This window comes from Symphodus melops, assembly GCF_947650265.1.
Source record: "Symphodus melops genome assembly, chromosome: 19".
NCBI classification, from domain to species: Eukaryota; Metazoa; Chordata; class Actinopteri; order Labriformes; family Labridae; genus Symphodus; species Symphodus melops.
In genome coordinates, this window is record NC_136709.1 from 12,485,223 (window position 1) to 12,506,063 (window position 20,841).

General features: G+C 41.0%; 2 protein-coding genes across 3 annotated transcripts; one reads left to right on the plus strand and one right to left on the minus strand.

The window, feature by feature from the left end:
- Positions 1–2: 2 nt before the first annotated feature.
- On the minus strand, positions 3–3,017 carry trmt5 (tRNA methyltransferase 5). 2 transcript variants are annotated; one of them, XM_079370675.1, is made up of 5 exons: positions 2,923–3,017; positions 2,181–2,742; positions 1,482–1,606; positions 725–1,361; positions 3–210 (listed from the first exon to the last, which is right to left on the minus strand). In XM_079370675.1, exons 1-5 carry the CDS (start codon positions 2,998–3,000, stop codon positions 149–151), a joined length of 1,464 nt encoding a protein of 487 aa, XP_079226801.1. In that variant the 5' UTR covers positions 3,001–3,017; the 3' UTR covers positions 3–148. The 2 variants fall into 2 exon arrangements, with proteins under 2 accessions (XP_079226801.1, XP_079226802.1); XM_079370676.1 differs by having other exon boundaries at positions 2,181–2,779; positions 2,923–3,013.
- Positions 3,018–3,057: 40 nt separating this feature from the next.
- On the plus strand, positions 3,058–15,084 carry slc38a6 (solute carrier family 38 member 6). The gene is made up of 16 exons (XM_079370677.1): positions 3,058–3,310; positions 4,829–4,959; positions 5,084–5,157; positions 6,892–6,944; positions 7,027–7,066; positions 8,911–8,989; positions 10,949–11,034; positions 11,125–11,183; positions 11,272–11,343; positions 11,761–11,817; positions 12,171–12,250; positions 12,359–12,459; positions 13,155–13,279; positions 13,461–13,605; positions 13,917–14,011; positions 14,154–15,084. The coding sequence occupies exons 1-16, from the start codon at positions 3,257–3,259 to the stop codon at positions 14,235–14,237; spliced, it is 1,335 nt and encodes a 444-aa protein (XP_079226803.1). The 5' UTR covers positions 3,058–3,256; the 3' UTR covers positions 14,238–15,084.
- The last annotated feature ends 5,757 nt before the right edge of the window (positions 15,085–20,841 follow it).

Below are 20,841 nucleotides of genomic sequence, written 5' to 3' on the forward strand. Positions count from 1 at the left end.
AACTTAGAAGATTTGTCCCTCGCTAACTAACAGCTCTCATTATTTCTGCTTTCTTCGGAGAAAATGACATGACATTTAAAAAAAAAAGTAAAGTAAAATTCTTTCTTCTGGTTCTTGGATTCCTTACAGTAAAGAGTTAAAATGATCATCACGTTGAATCTGTTGCTTCCTCACATTTCTGTCTTTTTGGCGCTGGTTCTGTTGACGACTCTGTGGACAAATAAATCGTGTTTAGAATCCTTTACAACTTAGTTATCTATCAAGTGGGAGAATAGTGTTTGGTCCACCTGACAGTACATAAAAAAACAACACTTTCAATAATGATCTGTTTATACTACATACTAGTAGTTAAAAAAAGATTTAAAGCGGATGGTTTTTTTTATATCACTTAGTTTTTGACTTTCTAAAAGTCTAAAAAGCAAAAAATGTTCTGTTAACTTTTATACAAAATGAAAAACAAACAAACTGGAAATATTAAACATTTTAAAACTGTTCATTGGCTCAATTTATTTTAAAATGAGAACCCAAAATAAAACTGAACTGGATGGGGTAAAGAATTAAGACTCCAACCTTTGAGAACTGAGAAGACTGATGAATGAATGACCTCTAAATGTCTTCATGTCCGAAGGCTTCCCGTACAGCACACCACATTGAGCCTCTCGTACTTACAGACACCTTGTTCCCTTTAATGTCTAACTCGAATTACCAAAGAATGAATCCTCACCTGTGTCTTCATGATCACTGAAGACGACCTCTTTGGGGAGTGTGAATGTCACACACAACATATCCTTGTTTGGTGCTACATTGCGCACAAAATGCACTGAACAGCGCTCCTCCACAGGGAATCCGAGGCTACTGGACGCCCTCTTTACCACGTCCGTCTCAGGTTCATTATCTTTGGAGAAGCCGTAGCAGTGCACTGTGGGAAGGCTCCCTTCACAGACATGCTCTCGGTGTAACAGGCCCCTGAATGCATCCAGGAAGTCCAGAGCCAAGGCGGGCAGGTTCATCACCACATGGATTGCAGCTTTGTTCTTCAGCAGCGCAGGCAGCTCCTGCTTCACGGGTCCCTGGATGAACGCTCGTCCGTCAAGGTTGAAGGTTCGGACTTTGCTCTCCACCTTGTTGAGTTTGCAGTTGTGCTGAAGCCATCGGAAGGACTCTGGGTTGAGGTCGTTAGCCACCACGTTGGCACCGGAGCGGGCAGCAGGGATGGCAAAGGGACCAACGCCGGCAAACACATCAAACACTGTGTCCCCTCGTTTGATGAGCTGCACCACACGCTGATGCTCAGTACTCAGCCTGGGGTTCCAGTAAACACGAGAAAAATCAAACTCATATGCCACCCCGTTTTCTTTCACCTGCAGCACAAAGCATATATCCACCGTTAATCAATCATTATGCGTACAAAGAAACCGTTCTATACAAGTCAGTATCATTAACCTGAAGAATGAGGTACCAGGATTCAGGATGAAACCTACTTTGGCGACCATGTTTTCCTCTCCAGCTAGCATCTCCATCTTAAAGTTGCGGTAAGTGGAGTCGATGGTGTTTGTCTTATTGACCACACAGGTGACGCCAGGATTTTTGTCCATGATGACTTGACCTACAATGGAAGCAGCCACGAAGTCAACAATCAATATCACTTTCTAACTCTGAAATCCATTAACAGTTCAATAACGCTCCTTAAAGTTAGACTCTAACCAGAACATGACTTAAGAATTAAAAAGGAATAAAATACTATAGTTCACATTGACAAAAATATGTACAGGAATGTTTTTAAATTTGTAATACAACTGCTGCTCTCTGTTTTTAAACAATGTAATTTAGGTGCGATTTAAACCAAGAAGAAATATCCAAACAAGAAAGAGTGTTATAGCACAATATTGGAAGGAGGATACTTAACATGTCAACAAATCTGGAATTATTCCCTAAATTCTAGAAAGTTGAAACTTTGATTTGTCTTCACACTTATGATTCTTGGGAGGTCAAAACATTGCTCCTGAGGTCTACACGGCACAGAAGATGACCTACTACTCAAATCAACTTTACATCAGATATTTGTAACTTTGACATATCTTATTTCAAATAAATGTGTTTTTAAAGCTCAGGACTAAAACATATACACAACCAGGTGAAAAGTGGAAGGGAACAAAAGCTTAGGAACTTTCATCTCTCACCTATGAGGTTCTTGTAAAGGAGCTGGTGGTCCCTCAGGTTCATGTGTGCGATGTGTCCCACCCGGCTGAAAGAAGAAGTCACATCCTGACCCTGAGGCAGCACAGCCTCCAGCACCTCTTCACTCTTCAAGTTGTCATAGGTGAGCTTCAGATCATAGTACTGCAGCTCCTGAGATACACTGAAAGACCTCAGAGCCTCGGCCTCAGCCTCACTGAAGGAGGAGGGCGAAGTCACTCTGTGGGGGTCCAACAGGACCAAACGAAACTCACTACTTTCCTCTTTCTCTTGGAGCACTCTGGGCAGACCAGGGCGCTGGATGGTGGACTTTCTCAGGCTCTTGACCACTTTGTTTAAAACCCGAGTCGGCACCCGTAGAGCTGGGACAGAGATGGTCTGCGTGAAGGCCTCTTTGTCCAGACTGGTCATACCCCGGACACCTGGAGGGGGTCGGTACAGTTTATGCTCCATTGTGGGCTTCAAAACAAAACCAGAAACAGCCGGGGCTGGAGGTGAAGATGCAGACAAATGGCTCCGGTAGACGACTGCAGCTTTTAATTTGATCTGAGGGTGGACAGATGCAAATACTCTTATTAGGAGCCTGAAAAAAAAAGACGACTGACGTGAGCGTGAAAATCAAACACATATATTCTATCTTTAAATTATAAACACATCCTGCAAAATAAAGGCTGATTAAAAAGTAAATTACTATCTTTATAAAGAAAACTCACGTGCAGAACTCACCTCAACATCCTCCGCTCTCGGACATGCTTCAAAAAACGTCATCGGTGATCGACCAAGAGTCGACTGCTGATTGGTCATGCGAGTGCAGAGTCCATTTCTGATTGGATGATATATTTCTCGACGCTTGAAATGCGACGGAAGAGAGCAGCACGTGACGTGAATGATCAACAATAACAGTCAGCAGCTGACCGGCTGATAAGAGAAGAGTTTAAAAGTGATCTTTTTTTGTAGATTATGGGTTCACAAGTTTGCAGCTGCACGTCGCCACGGTAGTAGAAGAGTTTGTGAAGTCGGACCCGGAGCAGCGGTGGTTTGTGTCTGAAGTTTTTATAAAATGATTATTAATGCAGACACAGAGTCCAACGAAACTACTCCTCTATTGGGAAATGTAAGTATTTCAGAAACCGCCATTTATTTGTCAGCTCGTTAACAGTTTAAGTTAACTTTATGGACAGAATCAACATCACGTGTGTGACCTCTGCTTTCTGCATGTGTCAGCACTTAAAAGTCCAGTCTGAAAGCAGAACTATGTCATTTTTAATGCCATTATTTCAACGAGGATATGTATTTATAGTTGGGTCTTATGCAGAAAATAATGAATTGTACATGACTCTTTCTAATTTAAAATGGCTATACTTTTTGCTCAAGCTTGGTGTTCATAAATCAGTTATGTAATATGTTCTTCTGCCCTCAGATGGTATTTTCGTAACTCTCACACTTATTCTCCTTCATTTGAACGGAATTAATTAAAATGTTTGCTTCAATATGGTCTAATATGTATCTATTAATATGTCCATTATCTATTATATGAGAGGAATATCAACATCAACAGAGATCATACCAACATATATATTTCCATTGAGTGGAGAGTTTTTTTTATTTTGTTGGTTTATAAGTGCTTGATAAAACCTTGTCTTTGATTAATAAAACTGTCTTGTGGTGGGGCACATTACTTAAAAAAACTATGTTGTCAATGCTTAGAGATGAATCATGTTTGTAGAAAAGTTGGTGTCATATTGTGAAGGTTTTGTCGTATGGTCTGTCTCCACAGATCTAGAACGAAAAAGAAAAATGTTCAAACCTACAAATCCATTTAAGGAAATGTTCAAGAACAGTATATGTTGCAACCTCTACTTCTGTTTTTAGGGAAGTTTTGTCTTAAAAAGCCCTTACACATCTGAAAAGTTTCATTGACAACAAAGTATGGTTCCATGTTCATGCAGAGATTATCAATGAGATTATTAATTTATCTGCCAGGCCCGGGTGGATGAAAGAAACTCGATGTCATTGTCTGCTTGATTAATCGGAGCCGTTCTCACCACTCAAAGGAAGTGGATACAACAATTTAGTTAATTAAAGGAGCCATTGTCACAATGTGTGAACTGATTAAACCACATGCCTCGTATAACTCATGAGTAGAACTGGTTTTCCTTTATTTTAATAAATCCCATCTTTTATCTAAAGCCAATCACTAGACAGGACATTAGATGTAACCCATGCGAGTGATACTGTGACTCAGGGTGATTCAGATTCAGCAGCTAGCAGGTCAATCCAAGCTTGTTGTGACACTGACACCAGAGTTGCCACTCATTCTCTCCAGGATATCCCCTATTACAGAGGTCAAGCAGTTTGGGCAGCTCCCCTTATCCTGAGCTCAGGCAGCTGTCCCAGAGCCAGCAGCTCAAATCCCACCCCATCCATTCCCATTCCCTGATCCCGCATGCCTCTGCAGTGTTGCTTCATGACATCCATCATCAGGGCCGACCAGTTGTTCCTAATTCTGTCATGAAAAATTCTGTGAAAGCTCTTACAAAAATAATGAGATTTCTCCTACTGCTTTATCCTCACATTTGTTGTTGACCTATTTATCTGTTAGCTGAATGTTTTCTCTACTGTGTGTTTGCAGGGATCAGTGCAGACCAGAGCTAAAGGAGCCTCCTTCGTCTCCTCTGTGTTTAACCTGATGAATGCCATCATGGGCAGTGGTATACTGGGTCTAGCTTATGCAATGGCTAGCACTGGAATAGTCGGTTTTTGGTAAGAAGGACCTTGTCATACAGTCTAAAACAATGCTGTTGGACTATATTGCTTCCTTTATAATTAAAACAGAGTAAAACCACATGGACATTATTTTCTGCTGTGTTATTCCTCTCTTCTTCAGTATCCTGTTGGTTGTGGTTTCCAGCCTGGCAGCGTACTCTATACATCTCCTTCTGAAGCTATGTGACCAAACAGGTGAGAGACTGACTGTGGATACAGTCTCACTTTAGATAAGATCAGACCTTTATCTAGTGGCTTTAATCCCCCTTTTTTAACCGTAGGCTGGTTTTTGTTCTTTACTAAAATATTGTTTACATTGGTGTACTGGGAAGCCAGTTTAAACTCATCAAGAGCACATTTTCCCGTGTCTTTCTTTTCTCTATTTGTTTATCTTCTACTTGTCTTCTAATTGGGGGATCTTTTAGTGTTGTTACGGGACATGAAAAAACTGTTTTGTACCATCTCCTTGTTATAGATTTTTCAGAAGCAATGAGCAATATCTTTCAAAGGAACCAGTATTTCTTCAGAATATCATTCTCACTTATCAAACCAAAATACAGCAACTTTACATTACCAAATGTGTTTTTCAGTCTTCCACAAAATATGACCTAAAATGTTCAAACTTCTGGACATGTCCAAAATATGTGGGAGGGATTGGCGTCAATTTTTCCGCACTGTCTCTACATTGTTGATGTGATTGAGATTGTCGGCTTTTAATGTGTAATGTTTTAAAAAACAAACAAGCCAATTTCTCCCCACTTCTTTGAGCTTGTTGATAAGTGTTGTGTGCTCCACGTTGAACACCAGTCCTCCCTTAGTATTTTTCCCATTTTGATGGAATGTATCTCTATTGTTTGCTTTCTGTGTCTGGAAACTCGGGTAAGTGGATTGTTTTCTATGAATTATCAGCCAAATATAGATATAATTTCTTGGGGGTAGGCAAGAACTCCACCAATTTCGGAAATTTAGGTTCCAGCAGCATATACAATAAAATAAAAATGTAGTAGCTAACAAAAAGTAACAATATAAAGAATAAGATAGAATAAATAATAGAACACTCTTCCATTGGAAAAAAATATGCACGGAAGAAGCAGAAAAAAATATACTAAAAAAGACAATGATTATTATTGCGATTATTGCACTTGGTTGAGATTATTGCACATACAAGTGAAAGTGTCCATGTGTTATTTCACAATGAGGGTAGAAGGAAAGACGCTCCAACTCCTACCCCTCTGTCCCGTGTGCTCTAGTCCTCCTCCCCCCAAGTGAGGAGTTGTAGAGCGTGATGGCATGATGGACAAAGGAGATCTTAAGTCTGTTGGTCCTGTGACTTGGGAAGGAGCAGTCTCTCACTGAACCGGCTCCTCTGGTTACTGATGACGGTGTGCAGAGGGTGGCTGGCATTGTCCATAATATCCAGCAGTTTGTCCAGTGTCCTCTTCTCTGCCACCGTCACCAGAGAGTCCAGCTTCATGCCGACCACAGAGCCGGCCTGCCTGATCAGTTTGTCAGTATTGTCAGTAATTACCTAGTCAATGTATTAATTGTCTCGGCAAATATCACTCCCGAGTCTAAAAATTGACTCAAGTGATGTCACTTAAGTCAGCGTAGACTGGGGCAGATGACGAAACAAATGTTGGGTGTAGCTAGACAGAAATGAGTTCACCAAACCTCTGTATTTGATTCAGTCTCCCAGCCACAGACCACATTAGCCTCAACTAGCATAACATGCCTAATTCTTGGACTAAACTTTAGGTTATTGTGTTGCACTGTGGGTAATGTAGGCAGGGACAGTGTTGTGACAAGAAACAGAGATGAATGTGGAAAAAAGATAACCTTGTGTTCTTCTGCAGTGTTTAATTTAAAACTTTACATAGTTGGATTAAATTGGTAGACATGTTCTGATTGCTTTTGATTTGACTCCCATAGGTATTAACTCATATGAGGGACTTGGCGGGAGAGCTTTACAAAAACCAGGAAAAGTAAGTTTTCTCTTTTGGATGAGTGTCAAACAAAGAATCAGCCAGATAGTCATCCTAACCACCTTTTTAACTTTCGTTGTAGGTCCTGGTTGGAATTGCTATTCTCATCCAAAACATTGGTGGTAAGTCAGCTCCCATTTGACTGCACAGTTTCATACACTATTTCTGACATTTTGGACATGAACTGATTTTTGGGGCTTTTTACAGAAACAGAGCGGCGAGAGGTTTCAAAACACTGCCGTCAGAAGTTTATTTTGGAGGCTTTTAGTGCCTCCTACTGGTGATCTGAAACCTGAACTCTCCTTCTCTCTTCTGTGAGGCTATTATCCAGATTCCCTGATAACCTTTGACTCTGAAGCTGCTGTCCCCTTGGCCCCTTCCCCTGGGCATGAAACCTGACTTCTCATCTAATTGATCACTGATGGTGAAACCCCCCCCCCCCATTTTTCTCTCCCTTTCACTGTCCTTTAACACTGCTCTCGTCATACACTGCAGAGCTGAGGTGATAGCTCCACTGCAGTCATTAGCAGCCTGGCTGAGTGGATTACTGCTGCGCCCTCTGGTATGTTTGTGGTTTTCCCAGCATGGGGCTGTATGTGTGAGATCCGGCACTGCAGCATGCATTTGTCTGCACCCCCCCCCCCCTTTTATAAGGGTGTAATTAGCCCCACTCCGGCTAAACATTCATCTGCACTGCCAAGGCCTGATTGGCCAATTGACCTTAATTACTGACCAGCCCAGGGCTCTCTCGGCCCGCCCCTCCATTCACTCATAATGAATTGAAAGTGGCTCTGTCTTATTTTGATCACTCTCTCTCTCTGTCACTCTGCACTGACCACACAACATTTGTACATAATGTGCTCTGTTAGCGTAGAGTTTCTTCCTTCTTTTGCCAATAACAATCCTCTTTCTTCACTTAAGGGCCTTTTCTTTGTTTAGAGATGTAAGTATATTCCCTCCAGGATTTCCCATGAAAAACATTGTTCTGCTATTGCTAACAAACTGCATGAGACTTAACCATTGCATCGTGCCTGTTGTGTGATCCCATCCACTTTGATTACGTGGTTAATATCATTTGCTTTTTATGGCTCTTTAAGTTTACAGATGAGCTTTTGCAGTAAAAACTCCAAAGCCATTCCCACCTCAAAATCACCTCTTATTGACAGATTTAAGTGCTCACAAATGGTCTTAGTTTTTCACAGAGTGAGTGTCCTTGTGTCTGTGTGGGCTGGGAGGGTTATTGGAGGAATTTTCTTTCATAAACAAAGACAGGATCTGAGGGATTATGGTCTAGGCTTATTTAACGGCGAGTGCAAGACCTGCCCCTGAGGCTATAAGGTCCCAGCTAACTCCAGCTAGCTCTGCCTGGCTTCCCCAAATTTAAATCCCTTAACACACTCTGCCTTTATGACTGACCACACGCTGTATCTGCATCCCCATTCAACCATTGGTTGACTCTCTAACACCCGTTTCAGGTTTTCCTCCTGATGTTATTGAGGCTGGTATGAACCTTAGGAAGTGACCCTGATCCCCTCTCTGATTGGCTGTCTCTCAAAGGATGTTGGAGCCCGTCGGAGGCTGATAATATCCTGTTTCCTAAAGAGGTGGAGCAGAGGGAGAAATACCTGGATTAGCGTCAGAGATCATTATTGTTAGCATTCCTCCCCCCCTAAACTTTTTCACCTCTTCATGCGTTCTCCAGCAGTCAAAAGATCTGCATAACGTCTGCTCCTCTACACCAGAGGCTTTTCGAGTGATCCCCTTGAGCTTCCCACCCCACCCATCTGTATTAACTCAGTGCAGCCAAACCCCACTCGCCCCTGCACTAGAAAATACACACCATGAAATGATGTGTTGTGTTTATGATTTAAAATGTTGGTGTTCTCGTGTCCTTTTTTTTTTAGCCTACTTTTAAATATAAAAACATTTAAATTAAGTGGAACTTTTTCTCCTCTCTTCCCCTCAGCCATGTCATCCTATCTGTTCATCTTGAAGTCCGAGCTCCCTGCAGCCATCAACAGCTTCTTGAGCTCATACAGCACAGAGTAAGTATATTCATCACTTTGAGCTCAGTCCTTCGCCAATAAGGAAATGTGGTTCAAAATCTGTCGCAGCTTCGGGTAAAACCAAACCATCCATTTAGATTAGCTGCATTTAGATGATAGCGAATGAGTCATTCCTATTCCCATGATGTTGTAGATTATCCCTGTGACCTAAATAAGTTAAACTTGACACATCGGCACCAAAAAAATGAAACTGTTAAAATAATGAGAAATCATGTTTAGAGAAAGAAAGAAGATCTCCAACAAAACCACAGTGCACGACTTCTACTTTGTGTCTGAGATATGGAAGCAAACTTTGTTGTGTTGCCTGAAGCCTTCCCAGAGGAAATGTACAACAGAGAGCCATTCGTCATGCATCATCAGTGGCCTCTGTCTTTCATTGGTCTACGAGGACGAGCCTGCAGGCCGAGGCCAAGAAAGTAACTTCTCTCACATTATTATTGGCCACACTGGTTTTAAGCAAAGATATGTAGCTGCTCTCAGACTACAGATCTGTCAACATCCGAATCTTCTCCACACAGCTGCTTTTTATTAGCGCTCTCCTTTCACCCCCAAATCTCTCGCACATGTTCCCTGGAATCAGACTGATACAAGGGGATATCAGTTTTGCCATCCTAATTACAGCTCACTGCTGAGGGAAACAAAACATTTCTGTTAATGAGCAGCTTTAGGGTGTTAACAGACGCACACTCAGTCCCATCAATGCCTAGATAAAGGAGTTGCTTTACATCAAAAAGCTTATTTTCCTTTCTTTTCTGGCCAATTCGTCACAATATGGCAGAGTGGAAACACAGTTGTGCTCAATCTTGTCTTAGTCGGTACTGTTTCAGTTCTCTCGTCTTGTTTCAGTTCTGTTACAAGTCCCAATACATTCACAGCTGCGGATTTGGTTTAAGCGCAGCATTGGCCAGATTTATGCTGATCTTCAACACTATGTGCAGATTGACTCATTGGCAGTCAAACTTAACCGAGAGCAATCCTGCATCTTGTTATAGCGTGAAATGTTCCACATTTCATGGGTCGTCTAGATATCCTGTGTCTTTACAGTAAGCCTCGAGCCGGATCCTAGTGAGGTTGGAGATTTTTTTTTACATCCCTGTGTCTGCTTATCGAATTGTACAAGTGGAGCAGAAGGCCAGCTAAGCTGTGGTTGAGTGCTTCAGCTAAACTTTGTTTGAGGTGGAAGTGACAGGGCAAGAGGGAATCAGGGTCAGAACAGAGTTCACGCTGACATCCAGTTACGGGGCAGAAAGTAGTGTAGACGCAGACAAATCCATCCGCGCCACTGCTAACGCTACAGCTGTGAAACTGCCAAACAGGGGTCAGTGGGTGTTGATGTGGTCGGAGCAGGTGCTGCTGACTGTGGGAGCCCCATAAAGAGAGCTGGAGCCAGTCCCTCATGACCCCCACGCTGCCGTCCAGCACACAGCAGCGCCAGGCAGCACTCCGACCCCGACCCTAGTGGAGCCAGCATGCCTTCCACATGTGTCACCTCCAAACGCCGCCCCCCCCCCCCCCCCCCCCCCCCCCCTCCTCCTCTCTCTTTGCCTCCCTTAGCTCCCCAATCCCAAATAAACCGCCAAGGTGATCCCTTTTGCAAAGGAAAATATTATTCCCCCCTCTCCAAAAAAAAAAAAAACCCAGCAAGTGAAAGGCAGTCTCAAATGACAGAGTGACACAACGTTTGCATGTGAATTACATAATTGTTACGGTTTGCAAGAGCTAAAGCCCTTAATTCGTACCACATGACGAATCTGTCGCCCTTTATTTCAGCACAAAATGGAGACAAATTTTCCAGAGCAGGTCCGTTTTTTAAAGCACTGAAGATTAATCCATGCTATCCATGACATCCACCTCAGAAGCAGGAAGATGATGATGATAATGGAAAATGTTGCTTGATTCAGCATTTCTTCTAATAATTCATGTCTACTTCTTTTGCAGGGATAACTGGTATCAAGACGGCAGGGTGCTTCTGATCCTCGTCACACTTTGCGTTGTTCTCCCTCTGTCTATGTCACCTACAATAGGTGAGTTGAGATTTCAGGTGGCATCTTTAATTTTCTGTGTGACTGGTTTGAATCACCAGATCTCACCAGATCTGTTTCTGACTCTTGCAGGCTTTCTTGGCTACACCAGTAGTATAGCCTTCTTCTTCATGCTGTACTTTGCAGTTGTGGTGAGTCTCCATTGTTGCCTCTGTCCTTTCAAAATGTCTAAAAACACTTAATTGCTGTTGTTGACAAGCTGTGTTAACGTCTCTCCAGGTTGTGGTAAAGAAATGGTCTATCCCCTGCCCACTGCCTCACAATGTGACCGTCCCTTCAGACACGTTCCAGGTAACAACAAACACTAATGTCCGCACGCACACGTGTTTAAGAAACTGTCGGGCAGAGCTCTGTAGTCTGGGCCAGACGGTCATGGCTGCAGGATTATAAGGGGAAACCCAGGAGACCTGAGTTTACTGACTGTGTCAACTGGCTGATGAGGACCAGAGGAGGCTGCGTTCTGAACGGTGCCAGTCCTCCTGAGGGTGGAGGAAGTTCACGTGACCTTGCATCAGACTGGAAATGACCTCTGGCCTTGTGGAATTATACCGACCTTAATAGAGCTTCACATCTGACATGGTTTCTCAGATGCTTGTTTAGTTTTAGCTCCAAAGCCAGGGGATGCAAACCAGCTTTATGCTTCTGTCATTTGTGGGTTAGAATTAGAGAAGTTTTAACACATAACATTCGTCCTCTTTCCTTTTCCAGGCATCAAATTTCTCTGGCACAGAATGCACACCGAAGCTCTTTGTCATCTCCACTAAGGTATGTATATGAAACAAGCTTTTCTTTTCTTAATGCGCAAACCTTTAAGGTGATGAGTGAGAAGTTCTTTAAAGTAGGGCTGCTGTCGCTGACTGTCTTAATGCACAATGTATCAGTGCCATGTGTAGCTGCAACTTGTGTATGTTACATGTGAAGGCCATACGTACATGTGGTATGTAGAAACCCCACATTTGATCCTGTTTTTGAAACACAACTTGACAAAAAAACTGTTTCCAAACATCACTCTAATAAAAACCACATTAACCACCTTGATGTACCCATTTTCTCAATTGTAACATTATAAGCTGATAATTTGTCAGTGACAGTCAGTGATCCACCGATGTGTCTTACAGAGTGTCTACGCCATCCCCACCATGGCTTTCTCCTTCCTGTGCCACACAACCATCCTGCCAATTTACTGCGAACTGGACAGGTCAGATCTCACTTTCTCATTTACTTTGTTACAATTTAAGTCACTAAATCTATTATTCAACTGCTTTGTTATCATGTTGCTCAGTGGATGTGTCGTTGTGATTTTCAGACCCACTAAGCGGAGAATGCAGAACGTTACAAATGTCAGCATCAGCCTGAGCCTCCTGCTTTACCTCATCTCTGCACTCTTTGGATACCTCACTTTCTACAGTAAGCCCACAAGCAAAACGCATTATTAGAACTAAACACTGTCCTCTTGCAAAAATCGAATGAGTGTATTAATATCTATTTATGAATCAGTCTGAATTTGTAACTGAAAATACATACTCAATACTTATAGAGAAGAAAAAAGGCCACAATGCTATTTTTTTTCTGCTATTGACAATGATTGAATGTCAATACAATGTCAAAATTGATTAATTTTTTTAAAGTTCTTGAAAATGGGTGGCTCAGGTTTGAATCCGCCCTGTGGCTTCTTTCACTCATGTCATTCCTCTCTCTCTCTCTCTCTCTCTCTCTCTGTCTCAGATTTTTGACACTCTTTCCTGTCTTTAATTAAAGGCACAACAATCTAAAAGATAAATTTATTAGCTTATTATTAAACTGTACAGATAACAATCTTATTTTAAAGTTCCCTGTATGACACACTTTAAGAATATTTAAATAATCAACTGAACTTCAGAGGCTGAAAAAAATGGATTAGTTGACAAGAAGGAAGATTTACTTTGCGTAGATGTTTGCAATTTAGATTGTTGTACAGTTTTACTGCTCGTGATTGTATTGTATTATATTCTTGTTTAGTTTTTGAATCACTGCTATTTTATTTACATATTCTGAAGCACTATAGTGACTAAACTTGTCTGCTGGCCCTGCACCCTCACTCTTTTCTTGTCTCCCCCTCACAGCTCATGTGGACTCTGAGCTCTTGCAAAGCTATGATACGTATTTGCGTCATGACATCATGGTGATGACGGTCCGACTTGCAATCCTGCTCTCCGTGTTGCTTACTGTTCCGCTCATTCAATTCCCTGTAAGTTCACTGATACGGGATGTTCTGCCAACACGTGCATTAAAGAGTATCCTCGTTCCCTGTCTGTTTGAAGTTGTTTTACTGGTCTTAGATATAAAATTCAGTATATTTAAACCTCTCCCTGTGTATGGTTAGTACAGCTGTTATTGGTTGTTACATTTTTTTTGCGTGTATGCTGCAGGCACGTAAAGCTGTGATCTTGCTCCTGCGGGGAGATCGACCCTTCTCCTGGCTGAGCCACATCATCTCAACTCTAATCATTGTGGGTATAGTCCTGCTGCTGGCCGTCTTCGTGCCAGATATCCGACATGTGTTTGGAGTAGTGGGTAGGTGATGTCTTTGAAATAAGGAAAAGAAGGGATTTAATGGTCTTTATGAATAATATACTCTTATGTTTGGGCTATGTAAAGTTGCATGGTTGTAGATGTGTTTTTGACTACAGCAGACACTGAAAGTGCTAAAGATCTCAGCCCAGATATCACTATTTACAATTATTGATTGTACTGACGAACCTTACAGTCTCGCCTTTTTTATTATTAATGGTGCAGTGCCGCTTCAACACTGTAAGAATCTGCAATTATAAGACAAATAATTTCATGTTTGTGCACCTCGTGCGACTTTTCTGTTTCTTCATCAGGATCAACCACATCCAGCAGCCTGTTGTTTGTCTTCCCTGGCATTTTCTACCTCAAGATCAGTGGCCAGCCCCTCAAAACCTTTGATTCGATTGGGGTAACTACACACAGTTGAAACATTTGTGATTTCCAACAGTAAAATAATATTATCCTTTTTTTTATTTACCAACTTCAGGGTTATGTTTAAATTAATTTAACAGGATTATAAATGCTTTTGAATATGCTTTTTGTGTTTCTAGGCTCTTTTCCTGGTGCTCTTCGGTCTGATCATGGGTACCTTCAGCCTTGCTGTCATTGTCATCACATTTGCAAAAAGCTCCTGACCCCCTAAACTCAGCACTACAGCAAAGAAAGGGAAAATCGTGCCAAATATACTCAGTACTGGATAAAGAGGAATTAGCCAGCTTCTAATCGGCATCACCTTGTTTCATCACTGGGCAGATTGTTCATGGGGACATTTTTCTCACCACTAAAAGGGTTGTTTTTTGTTTTTTTTGCCTTTATCTCACTATTGTACCAAAATTGACTCATATGAGCTGCTGCGAAAATGATGATTTTTACACTTTTCTATTCACTAGCTTTTCAACCAATGCACACTTTATAGGAGAGGTTTAATGTAGAGCAATGCAAGAAAGGGTTGTGCAAGTCATCAACTTCCTTCTATTTATGTTGTTTTTAAATATTTTTCCAATTTTACCTTCTGACAGACTTTGTACTGCCTCATGCTGACTCATCATTCATTTTATATAAATCAATTAGAACCATGAATGTGTCGGGTTTATCCCTTCAGATTATGTTTTCGTAAAATGTTCTACCTTGGTAGATTCAGCGAGTAATTTGACTCCTGGAATAAGGGCCAAATGTTTTTTTCATTTTACTGATTTCTATTACTTTTTCTTTTAAGCTTGTTTTTATTATGTAATCCATGAGGTGATTTTCCTCACCACTTACAGTCTGAACCTCAGGTATGAGTGTTGGTGCTGCTACTATCGCGTTGAACTTTTATGAAAGTGACAAAAGCTGAACAGTTTGGCCATAGATTTTTAAACTGATCAGGTTGTGTTTGGACCAGTAGATTATGAAATACTCCACCTGGTCATGTTGTACAAACTGTACAATGTTCAACTTGTAATTACCTCCACTTAATAAAAGGGAAACACTTTATAGCCTGACTTGTCCATGTTACTCATTTAACCGCAAGATGTCTCTATCAGTGTTGTGGAGAGCTCATCAGTCTGATGTGTCACATCTATGGCTGTGTGTTTGATTGGCAGGCACATTTAAGACTTGCTCTACAGTGTTGTGCTGTGTGTTCAGTCTGTGGCTAATGCAAGCCACATGCTTGGTACGTTTCTAATCATGATGCTGTTTAGATTGTCTTCATGCTGCCCTGGAACCTACAGCCACCCACTGCTGCTTTTAATCTAAGGAATTAGGCAGACTGGCCCTGTAGCAAACAGTGTCTGCTTGGTCTTCACACTCCCTCAGGTTCCTGAGGGAGGAAAAGTTCCTGTGTTTTGCCCTCTGCTCTGAAGGCTTCTCCTTGTGGGCAAATTGCCCTACATCTATTAGCAACACAATACACATTTGTCAGTAGCCGGTGAGGATAATACTCTGAGCCTTCACTTGTACGAATTATCAGTACAACAATGTTAAATCTGATTCAGTTCAGATGGTAGATGGTAGACTGTCAACTATCAGCTGTCATATCTGTCGATACATTAGCCCACTCAGGAAACAAAATAACCTCTCATAGGTTCCAATATGAAATATTGAGCAAATTTATTTGAAACACAAGATTACCACCTAGTGTCAGACTGTGCTAACAGCAGTCCAGGTCCTCCTTAGTTTATTGACATTCCTCTCTTGGTTTATTAAAGCCTTACTAGTAAGAGATAACCAGATGCTTGTTATATTTTGTGTTGGAAACGAGCACGTGAATAGAGACCAGAGCTGTTTTTATGGAGGTCTGACTGAGGCATGAGTCCCCAGTTGAGGCTGCAGTGTTTTTGTTTAGTTAAACTCACTCACACCCTGGGCCCATGTCCAGCAGTATGACAACATCATCTCCCAGGGTAAAAGGATGGAATGAGGCGGAGGAACGATGGTGGGCTGAAATTAATCCCCTGCTGGCAGCCATCGCTCTTGTATTGTTTTTAGAGGTGTGGGCTGTGTTCTCTGAAAATCAGTTCTGTTGTTGGAGAAAAGGGATTTTTGGGTTACAGCTGGGTTTGATCCAAATGTCGCTACTTTAACCCCTGACACAGTTTGACATTTTCTGTTTCATACATTGGATCAGTATTGCCAACCAGGGATAAGCTATATAAATTGATGGGCCTACATCTGCAGATTCTGGAGGTAAAAAAGAAACCAGTTATCAGTTAAAATGCTTTTATATTTGTTTAAAGATTTGTTTCAAACATTAAAAAAGGTCATTGGTATATAGATGATCTTTAATAAATTTAACACCACTAAATCCCTTCATCCTGAAACAGTTGTCATCTCATGTAGTTCAGAGTTTAGGAGTAAGTTAACAGAGAAACTCAGGTTGAAATAATTATGCCAGTTCAGGGTTTATAAAAACAGCTATTTTAAAGCAAAGAACAAACTAATGTTAGCTTAAAGTAAGCTAACGGAATAACAGGTGAATTACTTAGATGTTTAGGCCTACAGCAAATACAAATAAACAGTTGAAATAACAGCCCTAGTGTTGGCCAAAATAATTGGTTTGACAGATGCTTCATCTGCTTAAAGGAGGCAAATGGGTATAGGCATTTAAATCAGTTTACCATGGATAAAATAACTTGCTTAATGTGATAGCATTTAAGTTATAATAAACTTAGATGATCAATAAACTAACAAAGCGCTCGCTGGAATTAACAGTTGGAGTATGTTAATAAAAGTAATACATTTCCAATAGGTGTAGGTCAACAAGTTAGCTAAATGTAATAAATAAAAGTAGGGGGCTGAGAGTAATGTAAAACTGGTTTGCTGTACATCCAGCTTCGTGTAGTAAGATAACAAGTTTAATCAACTCAGTGATGGACAAAGGTCTTTTGTGTGTAACTTTAATGTGTATTAACAGTGGAGAAAAAAAATGTAACCTACATATCCATTTTCTAAAGGGGGTTAAATAACCATCCATGATCCAGTTTTTGTACCATTGGAAACTTTTTTTTTTTAACTTCAAAACTGGGTTCAAAAATTGATCCTATCTGACAAGACTGTGGGAAGGTTGGGACTAGCTAGATTAGATCATATTCAGAATCTAATAGACTTGATTGTCTAGATTTTGAGCCCAAATTAGTATTGGCAGAAAGCAGATTCAATGTAGCATTCGACTTGATGTTCCTGTATTTCAACAACATCAGATCCACTTGACTTCACAGGTAGAGGAAGTCAGAGCTCAGGACATGCACATCTGCTTTCTGTTTATCCGTATAATCTTGTTCAACAGGCATTCCTGGCTGAAAGGTGCTTCAAGGGTCTTTTCAAATAAGTCTTTTAATGCTGGCTGGCATGATGAGTGGTTTTCTCATTTAGTCATGGTCGTGGACTGCAACTCGGCAAACGCCATTGATACGTAAATGTCATCACTGATGAAGTGCTTTCAATACAACTTCTTTTTTTTTGTCTTTCCAGTCCCTTCTTCCACCATCACTGCATGCGGCTTTTCTGCTTTTAATCGATTTCCACACTCTATCAGTAAACATGCCCCTTGTGTCACAGTAAAAGCATTCCCACTTTGAGGACTCTTTTTTTTTTTTTAATCTTTAGATCCTCTGGCCATTGTGGAAGTTAATCTATTTACACTCAATATCTTCTAAGAGATTTAATCAATAAAAATGCACACAAATATTACAAATTACAGACTTCCCATTAAAAAAAATATCAGCTCAAAATAGTTTGGACTAAAACATTGTCTCGTAAGACAACAGTTCAACAGGCTGGGTATATTTAGTTTTTCCTAATGTATAAAGCCATAATCTTGAGACAGATATTTGCCTCTTCTTTTTATTGAATTGGTCTCAGTCGCTATTCCTACATGCTGTAAAGATTAGCTACCATTCTAATCACCCGTCAGTCAACAGTCAGCCAACACAGCCAATATAGCTGCAGCAGCACGATGCCATGAAATCAAATTGACCCCAGGATTGCTGTCAATAAAGACTTCTTTAGAGAGGGATTTTTTATTTGTCCAAGCTGAAAACAAGGACATGAATCAAGGAAAATGGAAAAAAAAGGGAATTATACTGCAGTGCTTGGTTATGTTGGCTGTTGATGAGCAACAGGGTGGAGGGGCATTCATAGAGAGTCAGTGGTCAGCAGCAAAGTATGAGGTTGAAGCTATGTTTTTGGGCTGGTGTGCAGGGGTGAGCTTGTCCCTCTGCGATCCCATCAGCTCCGGGCTGAGCTTTTAATGCAGCCCTGACGCCTTGCTGGCGCAGGGGCCACGCTGCCTCACATCTGGAGCCAATTACCCTGGAGGGGCTGTGACAGAGCCCCCCACCACCCTCTACTACACTATGCTCTGCTGTCCAACTCAGACAGTCACATTCCTCCACTTTACACAACAACCTATTTTAGTCAGTATCCCCTCTCCTCTCTTTTCTCTCCTGTTTTTCAAAAGTTGCTTTTTTATTGATCAACTGACCTACAACTTCAAATCTCATAAGGTCCTGTGTTGTATTTCACCCCATCTCTACCCTGACTTCCTAATGAAGGCAATATTTAAGGCAAAAAGGCAAGATATAGTAATAGTAATGATAATAATAATAATAAAATGATAATAATAATGATATAAAAAAGTCATATGAATCAATCTCATGGACTTTTCCGCAACATAAGCTACAACATGAATCTTTCCCCCCATGCTGGAACACTGACCATAAACACCACTTGTGAATAAAGAACATTTGGAACCAAATCAGCTTTTACAGGTGTGATTTATGGAGCGACCCTACTTCCACCTCAGACAGCCACAGGGATTTAACTGCATGTGTGTTTGCATTTGTGTTTTTGATATGTTTCTATGCAGACCTACCTGAGGAAAGATTGGGGTCTTGTGAACGCAGGATAGAGGGGAGTTCAGTGGGCGTGTATATTGGCCCCGCAGGAGTTCTTTAAACGGGGTCAAACAAGCTGAGACTGGGCTACTCCAGATCTGGGCTGAATACTCTTTATTCCCCACTGCCCTTTTTGGCAGCGATGCTTTGGTTCATTAGTTGCAGCTATAGGTTGTACACCTGGGCAAGGAGCCAGAGGATTGAGCTGTCCTGGGTCACACAAAATAAATTGAATGGGGAAACTCTACAGGTGGCTGAAATAAAGTCGTATACAGAGATCGAGTCTGTGAGAGTGCAAAAATATGGGAGGCTTTTGGTAGCCAGCCTTGTGCTTGTGTGTAATAAAATGCTGTAAACTTGGGAAATACACCTTAAGAAAGTACTGTTATGGATACATATATGTGTGTCCAAGAGTGCATGTGTTTATGTGTGTACATGTACACATACAATTCAGAACTTTGTGTTTTGACTTACGTGTTAGGTCATGTGATGTTGCAGACTACTCCCACGGGTGCATAATTCAAGATATGGCTGTGACAACCACTTACAGAGGAAAAGTAAGCTTGAAATAGGAATGATAGAGCCAATCATTCTTCACTTTAAACATGCCTGCTTTGGAGTACAGAAAAAGACCATTTCAAATGAGAGAGGTAGGAAGAGAAGAAGAGCTGGTGAAGAGAGGAGAAACACTGTGTAGCAGTCTCATTGTGCCCTCTGCTGGAAAAATGTAACACTAAACACGTTTCATTTTTCTCTTTAAAACAAAAATCTTCATAACTGAAGGCACAAACAAATGTTAAAAACACCACTACTCTAAAGTTTTGTGTTTAGAGAATTATACTAAAATGTTTAGTTGGTGATCGAGGGGCTTGTGTTGTCTTAACTTCTGGTAGAAAATGTGTTATATGTTACAATGTTAAGGCTTAGCAGAAAATATCTTGAGTTTGCTGCTGAAAAAAAAAACTGCATTTGCACCCACTGCCCTGATGCAATCAGCTCTTCCCTCTTCATTACAACCTTCTCGGCCAGTATAGGTCACTTAAGACTCTGAGATGTTGTTTACAAGATGGTCTGTATCCAGGGACGTGTTAGACCTCTGATCTCGGCTTTTTATTTATAACAGCTGGAGAGGGGAGATGTGAAGTGCTGACATTTGGCAGAGTGGGGGTGAGAGGTCAAGTCTAATGCCAATAAAGTGGAGACTTTGATCTTGGCATTTATGAATGTAGGGCACAGTACCCTGAGAGAGACAGAGAGGGAGACACACACACATGCATGTGCACAAAGCTCATTTTTTAAAGAACAAAAGAATAGCACTGAGAATTACTTCCAAATTATTTCAATTAACAATTGGAACTGTTCTTCTGCAGTTTATTTTATCCAACAAATATTTGTTCTGTAAATATCAGGAAACAACAATTTGTGTGTCCTAGTTTTTCACAACAAATCACCATAAAATTTAATTTACAATTACAAAAATAATCAAAAGGATTATATCCTCAAATCTCTAAAAATATTTTTTTTAGCAGCCATAATGAGCTCTTCGTCAGTTTGGAGGCAATACATGTAGCCCCCAGTAGACTAATAAATGTATACCACAGAGTAATTCCCCTTTCATTTATTCATGGACATCAAAGTGCACGCACAGCTTGCATTTGTTCTTTTAACAGCACAATATGAACGATATCTGTTGTCTATTATGCAGTTTAAAAAGGAGCCACTAGATGGCAGTATTTCCCCAGAAAGCAATGACAGGTGAGCCACCGCAACACCTCTAGAGAACAGAGCGATGCATCATGGTAATTACAGGCACACAATGTAAAGAAGAACTACAAATGTAACCATGTGACATACCAAACCA